Below are 9,248 nucleotides of genomic sequence, written 5' to 3'. Positions count from 1 at the left end.
TGTGACTCAGACAGATGCACAAGCATTAGAGGAAGGCTCAGTAGATGAGTTGGATGGAATGTCTCAGTATACTGATGATAGTATGAAAGATGATGAACAATGGTCTGAAGGAGCAGAGATTTCAAAGGTGATGAAAGAAGACTTGTATACTGTAGTGCAAATCAATTAATTTCTTGATGAAACCAAGGGAAAAAAGTTGAAGTGAGTGATTTTTTTCCAGATTTGGACAAGTTTATAGCATCTGTTATGTGGGCAAGGAGGCATAGTAGTCATGAAGAGTTATCACAGCAGAAACGCTTTAGACTAAAGAAACACATTACTGCAATCAGACAAAGTATAACTGGGGGGGGCAACTACTCACTATGGTTAAAATGCTTTGTTTCTTGTCTGTTTCCTTTTCTGTAGAGTTGAAATTAATGGTCATTTTGTTGTTTTTGTTAATATCTATGCACCAAATAATGGTTTTGGTTGGATAAATACTTCTAATAAATTGAAGTCTTTTTTAAAACAAGAACAGTCAGATGATTTGATCATTTTAGGAGGGGATTGGAACTGTACACTTGATCCTTCTTTTGATAGGAATGGAGAGGAACCAAATTTCAACTCATCTGCTGTTTTAACTAATATTATTGGATCTTTAAATTTTACGGATATTTGGAGAGAAAATAATGTCTTGGTAAAACAATTTACTTGGGTAAAGGTAAATGAGGGGAGAATTTCAGCTGCACGTTTAGATAGATTGTATGTATCAAACAATATGAAAAACAGAGTTATACATACAGCTATTATCCCCACACATTTTTCTGATCACAAGCTTATTACTGTTGACTGCACATTGATATCTAGAAGAAATAAGAATGCTTATTGGCATTTTAATATAAAGTTGTTGCAAGATAGAAGTTTTTGTGAATCCTTTGGATATTTTTGGGAGACATGGAAAAGTGAAAAAACTCGATATGAAAATGTAATTCTTTGGTGGGAAATTGGTAAAACACATATAAGGGAATTTTGTCAACAATATAAGTATTACTCAACTTTGTGTTTAAAACAGACTTTGGAGTGTCTTGAAAAAGAAATTCTAATCATTGAAGGGAACATGATGAGAGAATCTTCTGTTAATTTACAAGAGTGGTCTGACAAAAAGTCAAAGTTGAGTTCCATTCTAAATGAGAAAGTCAAAGGTGCTCTTGTGAGAAGTAGGTTTTTATCAGTAAAATATATGGATGGTCCTACCTCATTCTTTTTTAACTTGGAGCACAAAAGTGTACAAGAAAAAAAGATGTACAGCTTGTAAAATAGTCATGGTCATTACACAAGTGATCCTATAGAAATGCACAGACTGGTAGTAGACTTTTATTCTAAGTTATATTCGACTGAGAACACGGATGAGAAGAGCCAAAATGAACTATTGCAAAATATTTTCGTTTAACCACTGAGGATAAACAAACTTTGGACTCGGCAATTACCTTTGGTGAATTAAGTGCTGCAGTATCAGGACTTGCCTCAGGTCGTACTCCAGGTATAGATGGACTTCCTGGTGAGTTCTATAAGCACTTCTGGACCTTAATTGGAACTGATCTTTATGGAGTTCTACAATAAGTTTTTCATGTGGGTTTTCTTCCTAAAATTTGTCAAAGAGCAGTTTTAACACTACTTCCCAAGAAAGGTGACCTTACGTTAATAAAGAATTGGAGACCAGTTGCTATTCTGTGTTCCGAGTATAAACTAATAGCAAAGTGTTTGGCTAATAGGCTAAATAAAGTGTTGCACACAATTATACACAAAGACCAATCCTATTGTATAAAGCATAGATGTATCAGTGATCATTTGCATTTAGTACGTGATGTTATTGATTATGCCTTAAAAACAATATTGATATGGGAATTCTATCTTTAGATCAGGAAAAGGCTTTTGATCAAGTTGATCATCAGTTACTTTATAGAGCTTTGAAGGCTTTTGGTTTTGGAGATAATTTTGTTGCAATGATAAAATTGTTGTACAATGATGCCACATGCATGATTAAAATGGCAGGTGGACTGAGTGTTCCTGTTAAAGTATAGAGGGGCATACGACCGGGATGCCCACTCTCAGGTCAGCTTCTATTGAGCCTTTCCTTTGTAAATTGAGAGAAAAGTTAATGGGGTTACAGATAAATGGTCCAAATTGTAATGACTATGTAAAAATCTCAGCATATGCTGATGATATCACTGTAATTTTAAGAAATTAAAATGATGTTCAAGTTTTAACAGATATTTTGAAGAGTTATGGGAAAGCTTCAACTGTCAAAGTAAATTGGGATAAAAGTGATGCCCTATGGTGTGGTTCTGATTCTAGTAGTCCGAGACTCCCAGGTAGACTAAAGTGGGGAAGTTCTGGGCTAAAGTATCTGGGGGTTTTTTTAGGAAAAGAAGAATATAAGAGGCTTAATTGGGAGGGTCTTGTGGACAAGGTGAGTGCTCGGTTGTCTCGTTGGCATTGGCTGCTCCCCCAGCTAACGTACAGGGGAAGAGTTTTAGTATGTAACAATCTGGTAGCCTCATCCTTGTGGCACAAAATGACTGTTTTAGAACCTCCCAAGGAACTGGTGGAAAATGTTCAAAAGCATCTAGTGAATGTTTTCTGGTCTGGTCAGCATTGGCTAAAAGCATCGGTGTTATACCTGCCCAGACAAGAAGGAGGCCATGGACTGGTGGACATTAATAGCAGAATAAAAACTTTTAGGCTACAGACAGCAAAAAGGCTACTTTATGGAAAAGATGTAAGCTGGGCTGGAGTAGCTTGTTCTCTTCTAAGAAAAGCGGGCAGTATGGGGCTTGACCGGCACCTATTCCTTATGGACACTAAAAGTCTTGATTTGTCTGGACTGACACCTTTTTATCGTTCAATGTTGAAAGCCTGGGAAATTTTAAGTAAATCAAGAAACCTCAAAGATGTGCAAGGCCCTTGGATGAGAGAAGAACCTCTCTTGCACAATCCCGTTGTGGATTTGGACATTTTAAAGTCAGTGTCAATGAGGACTGCTTTAAGGAATGCTGGAATTACAAAGATTGGACATTTAATAACAACAAATGAATGGATGTCTGCTGAGATGCTGGCTGCCAAGCTGGGTGTGAGGTCAATTAGCTTGACACAGAAACTGTTGAATGATCTTCTTAAATGTTTACCTATGAATTTAAAAAATGGTTTGGAAACAAACGAAGATAGGGATGTCTTTTTCCCAGAGTTAAAAATTGTGTTGATTGTGGAAACTGTTGATGCTTTTCAAGAGAGGGAAGGACTTTTGCTCAACTGCAGAACTCCTGAACTAGGACTTTTCAGTGAAACTGGGAAAAAAGCACTGTATGTCATATGTGTCAAAGTTTCCCATATAAACTCTTTAAAGGGACTAAAATAATCTAAATGGCAAGAGGTTTTTGGATCAGAGACTTCCTCTAAAGGTAGCTGGAGGACCTTGTATAAGGCTCCCACTGAGAAAAGGTCTGGGGACCTTCAGTGGAGAATTGTGCATGGTTTAATAGCTACAAACAGATACAGAGCACACCTTGATCCACAGGTAGGGGAGGAGTGTCCTTTCTGTGGGCAAACAGAAACTGTTTTTCATCTATTTTTTTACTGTGGTAGACTTGAAGCTTTGCTGTCTCAATTAGAAGAATGGTGTAGAATTTTAAGATAAATTTTTTCACCTGCAATTTTTATTTATGGTCCTAAATATAACAAAAATAAAAAGCAGAACCACGTGATGATTAATTTTTTGTTTGGGCAGGCAAATCTGGCAGGCAATCTGGCTATCACATAAAGGTAAATTAAATGGTATGGGGTCAACTGATGAAGTTTCAATTTTAAAGGGTTTAATAAAATCAAGGTTAAAGGTGGAATATGCTTATTATCAATTGGTTAAAGATATCGAGACTTTTAACTATACTTGGGGGGTGAACAAGTGTTTGTGTGAAACTGACATTGATGGTTCTTTTGCAAATTTATGTTTAATTGTATTTTATTGAGATTAGGGCTGCACGATAAATCACATACGATATTTAATGCGCATCTTGTCAGTAAAGACGGTTCTGTAATCAGCGGTAAATCTCCATCACCTGCGGGCTTTCACATTGAGCAGCATTAACTACACAGAGCCGTTGTTCACTGACGAGTTGCGCAAAATCACGTTCATATTATGTATGTAATTAAAGATTTGTTTAAAGTCAGATAGAACGAGCCGTTTTAGGGGGGCATGGCAGAGTCTTAACTTTTATAAAGAATATCTCTTTGGTTTTGAGACTTTAGTCTTTGCAACTTCAGGGATCTTATCTATGCACAATCAGCTTGTAACACTCCAAAGAGAAAGGAAAACTTGAAATCGCATCATATGACCCCTTTAAAAGGCCCGACTTTACAGCAGAAAAAAATGTTTACAGCCTGGTTCAAAAACTTATTTTGGTCTATATAGCTAATTTTGCCCTTCTTGACAACTGTGAGGGGGGTGATTTTTTTATAACTCATCCGTTTAAATTATATTAAGCCTTAAAGTTCTGCATAATTAAGGACGTGGCCACTTGAGTGACAGGTGGATTGCCCCTGCTGTCACCACCGTCGAGCTAGGTGGGCGTGGTTTTAGCAACCAGCTCAGTTTGCTGAAGATCAGCCAAATGAGTCTGCCAAATCAGTTCTTGTCGGTTTTGTTTTCCAGGTGTGGTTGGTGAGACGGGTGGAGTGAAGTCAGTATCAGTGATGGAGGGAGATTCTGTCACTCTTCAGAATGATGTTACTGAATTAGAGGAGAATGATCTGATAGTATGGAGGTTTGGAGATAAAGGTGTCCTCCTGGCTAATATTGATGTAGAAACGAACGAGGCCTCAATAAACGTTGATGATGAGCGATTTAGGAACAGACTACAACTAAATCAGACTGGATCTTTGACCATCAAAAATGCCAGAACACACAGGACTTTATGAAGTACAGATCAGAGGCCAAGAGAGCTCACAGCAATTCCTTGTTTCTGTCAGTGGTAAGTTTCAAATGAAAGGTTTTTAGCTTAAAATATTTGAAAATAATTGAATATAATGTATGAAATTTAAGCTGACTTCTATGTCAGTTACACTATTAAAATGGCTATAGATACAAAAAAATTATTTTAGGATATGGCTAGTGGCATGCATGGACCTCCGGAGGGGCAGAAGAGGAATAGCGGTACGAGGGCACAATCCTGATACGGGGGTCCTCCTAGGTAAAAATCGAAAAGCAGAACTTCCCCTAACCGAGTGTCTCATATAATCTCAAACGCAGTAGACTCTAGGGAAAAACTTGGATAATTTCCGCGCACCAGGCAGCTGCTATCAGTATGTGCAATATGCACGCTCGCTTTTTACTTTTGGTTTTGAAGCTCGTGTGCAAGTAATGTAATTGGACGTACACTGTGTAACACAGACTACCACAGCAAACCCAACGGCAACGGTAAACTAATAAGAAAAATACAGTCACCACTGCATGTTAACAGTGTAAAACCATGTTTTGGCCTGTGTCACACTACAAATTATCTATACATGTCAACTGACTGACACCTATCAGTTCTGAATCATGATAAATATTTTGTCCTGTAATCATTCAGTCTCCTTTTAGCTGTTCCTGATCCGGGTCCATCTACAGATGTCACAGTTGGAATAGTTGTTGCTGTTCTGCTGGTGGCTGCACTTTTAGCTGCTGTTGTGATTTACTATCACCGCAGGATTTCTAAACTACAAAAACAAGTGGGTAAGTATTACAGCTGATACAAGCAATACAAAAACAATTAGTTTTAGTATGCTATAGTAGAGTTTAAATGCATAATGATGTTTAGAATCAATAATTTAATTAACCAAGACTGAGAGGAAATATACTGTCAGTTTTACAAAACATTAAGACCTGGGTTTGCTCACGCTAATGACTGAAATCAGTGCAAGAATTTAGGGTAAATGGTAAATTAGATGAGAAACGTTTTAGCAGACTTTATAGTTGATTTCCCTGAATACTTCTGACACAATTGTGTAATTCTTTGCCAGTTTTATTTGGGCTTGAAAAGGCCAGCATACTGATATGCCCGGAAACAACTTCTGAGACTAAAGTTTCTGACATTTTAACATGCTAACAATGAGGTAAAACAAAGTTCTACAATATGCTACCAATTTCCTAAAGAATGCTAGCAATGTTCTAAAATATGCTAGCAACGTGTAAAAACATGTTTGAAAATGCTAGAAATTTGTTAAAACATGTTACCAACATGCTATTAACATGCTAAAACGTGCTCTTTGTAAAGTTAAGCTTGATCATATGAACACATTTCTGTTCTCTGCTTCTATGTGCTCCTGTGACATCTGAAGAAAAGACGGTGTCAGAGGAGGAAGGGAGATCTGTCATTCTAAAGACTAAGACTGTACTACAGAAAGGGGATGAGATAAAGTGGTGGTTTGAGGATCTCAAACTCTTTGAATTCACAAGAAAAGACCAGTAAGACCAAAAAATTATACAGAATGTGATGTTGCTGATGGGATATTCAGAAACAAACTGGTGCTGAATGAGAAGACTGGAGATCTCATCATCAATAACATCAGGACCATTCACTCTGGACTCTACAAACTACAGATCAGCCGCAAAAACGTAAGAACCGAATACATGAGATTCATTGTTACTGTCACTGGTGAGTAGATCAATAATCATGCACTGTGTGAACAGTTTAGATGATGCGACTAATCTACTTTTAGATTGTATTGTTTTTCATTTTAATTAGTGTCATGTTAAAATATAAATTATTTATGGTATAAGTGAAAAAGAAAACCTACATCCTCACCAAATGTGAACTATCTTATCGCCCCGCTCTGAACTGAGGCAGTAATATACATTTTAAACAGCAACATTATGAATTTCAGTGAAGCTGCTTCAAAACAGTGAGTATTGTGAAATACAAATATACTAAATTATGAAACCAAAGGTCAGCTAACACCATGGAAGATAAACAATAAAGATATATTTTTAAAAATCTCTCTAAATTAAAAAAATAGAGTCCACACCCCAACTAAAGTGATAACGACACAGAACAATATAAATGGAATAACTTTAAAAAAAAAAAATTCCAGGTGATGAGTGATAAAAATATTGACAGCCAATCAGAATCCATCTTGCTTTAAAGAGCTTTAGCATTGAAAGCTTGAAATTACAAAACTGCATATCGTGCAAAACTTATAATAAACAAAAACAATATTGTTGTGGATACTAATATAGTTAGCTATTTTTATAGTTATTGTTCTTGGTGTGAATGGGCATTAAAGGAGTAATATTGCACAAATAAAGTAGAAATGTTTTGTGAGGAAAAAAATCATAATATTACAAGAAACGTGATGATGAATCATAGGTTGTCACGGGTAATTCATAAGCAATCATAGAAAATCAGAGCGTGAAAATCAATGTGACTGTTACTAGTAAGCAGAAAAACATTTATTACAATAACTATATATTTATTTTTAACAAACAGGCATTTTCCAAACATGTTTAGATGAGATGTGAACAGCCCCTAAAAAAACGCAAATAGGTGGTGCAAGTCTCTGTCTTAATAAGTCATTCATTGAATCATTTATTTCAAATGATTCATTCAAAATGGCTGATTCATTTAGAAAGGAAACAAAGGATCATAGAATCATTGACTCATTTGATTCATTCAAAAACAGATTAATTCATGAATGAAACACTGTTGCTCTGAGATGCACAATCGTACAAACTAAAGCAGAATTATAAAACAAATCTGTTGCTTTACCACACTACTTTAGGTAATTCAAAGTCACTGTTATAAACATATGTAAACATGTTTACACATGAATGCACTTTTAAAACACTGTCTGTTAACTTTAGACAGATTTTAAATAAATATAATAAGAATATATACAGTATCTCACAGAAGTGAGTACACCCCTCACATTTTTGTTGAAACTTGTGTATTAAATAAATTCAATGCACACAGACTGAAGTAGTTTAAGTCTTTGGTTCTTTTAATTGTGATGATTTTGGCTCACATTTAACAAAAACCCACCAATCTCAACAAATTAGAATACTTCATAAGACCAATAAAAAAACATTTTTAGTGAATTGTTGGCCTTTTGGAAAGTATGTTAATTTACTGTACATGTACTCAATACTTGGTAGGGGCTCCTTTTGCTTTAATTACTGCCTCAATTCGGCGTGGCATGGAGGTGATCAGTTTGTGGCACTGCTGAGGTGGTATGGAAGCCCAGGTTTCTTTGACAGTGGCCTTCAGCTCATCTGCATTTTTTGGTCTCTTGTTTCTCATTTTCCTCTTGACAATACCCCATAGATTCTCTTAAGAGAATCACACCAACACCATGGTCATTTAACCAACTTTTGGTGCTTTTGGCAGTGTGGGCAGGTGCCATATCCTGCTGGAATATGAAATCAGCATCTTCAAAAAGCTGGTCAGCAGAAAGAAGCATGAAGTGCTCCAAAATTTCTAGGTAAACGGGTGCAGTGACGTTGGTTTTCAAAAAACACAATGGACCAACACCAGCAGATGACATTGCACCCCAAATCATCACAGACTGTGGAAACTTAACACTGGACTTCAAGCAACTTGAGCTATGAGCTTCTCCACCCTTCCTCCAGACTCTAGGACCTTGGTTTCCAAATGAAATACAAAACTTGCTCTCATCTGAAAAGAGGACTTTGGACCACTGGGCAACAGACCAGTTCTTCTTCTCCTTAGCCCAGGTAAGACACCTCTGATGTTGTCTGTGGTTCAGGAGTGGCGTAACAAGAGGAATACGACAACTGTAGCCAAATTCCTTGACACGTCTGTGTGTGGTGGCTCTTGATGCCTTGACCCCAGCCTCAGTCCATTCCTTGTGAAGTTCACTCAAATTCTTGAATCGATTTTGCTTGACAATCCTCATAAGGCTGCAGTTCTCTCGGTTGGTTGTGCATCTTTTTCTTCCACACTTTTTCCTTCCACTCAACTTTCTGTTAACATGATTGGATACAGCACTCTGTGAACAGCCAGCTTCTTTGGCAATGAATGTTTGTGGCTTACCCTCCTTGTGAAGGGTGTCAATGATTGTCTTCTGGACAACTGTCAGATCAGCAGTCTTCCCCATGATTGTGTAGCCTAGTGAACCAAACTGAGAGACCATTTTGAAGGCTCAGGAAACCTTTGCAGGTGTTTTGAGTTGATTAGCTGATTGGCATGTCACCATATTCGAATTTGTTGAGATAGTGA

At 37.0% G+C, this 9,248-nt stretch overlaps 2 protein-coding genes across 2 annotated transcripts in view; both read left to right on the top strand.

Annotated features, from left to right (window-relative positions):
* LOC107569794 (uncharacterized) overlaps nt 1-9,248 on the top strand; it is a 65,353-nt gene that overhangs the window by 3,981 nt on the left and 52,124 nt on the right. The window lies entirely within an intron of this gene.
* LOC107569780 (uncharacterized) overlaps nt 1-9,248 on the top strand; it is a 22,794-nt gene that overhangs the window by 3,750 nt on the left and 9,796 nt on the right. The window contains exons 2-5 of the mRNA XM_016255933.1: nt 4,685-4,810; nt 5,423-5,449; nt 6,352-6,478; nt 6,529-6,668. Coding sequence (XP_016111419.1) covers nt 4,685-4,810; nt 5,423-5,449; nt 6,352-6,478; nt 6,529-6,668 — 420 coding nt within the window. The remainder of the gene's footprint in view (nt 1-4,684; nt 4,811-5,422; nt 5,450-6,351; nt 6,479-6,528; nt 6,669-9,248) is intronic.

This window comes from Sinocyclocheilus grahami, unplaced genomic scaffold (assembly GCF_001515645.1).
Source record: "Sinocyclocheilus grahami isolate Dianchi unplaced genomic scaffold, SAMN03320097.WGS_v1.1 scaffold1381.1, whole genome shotgun sequence".
NCBI lineage: Eukaryota > Metazoa > Chordata > Actinopteri > Cypriniformes > Cyprinidae > Sinocyclocheilus > Sinocyclocheilus grahami.
This window is presented reverse-complemented; position numbering and strand designations above follow the sequence as displayed.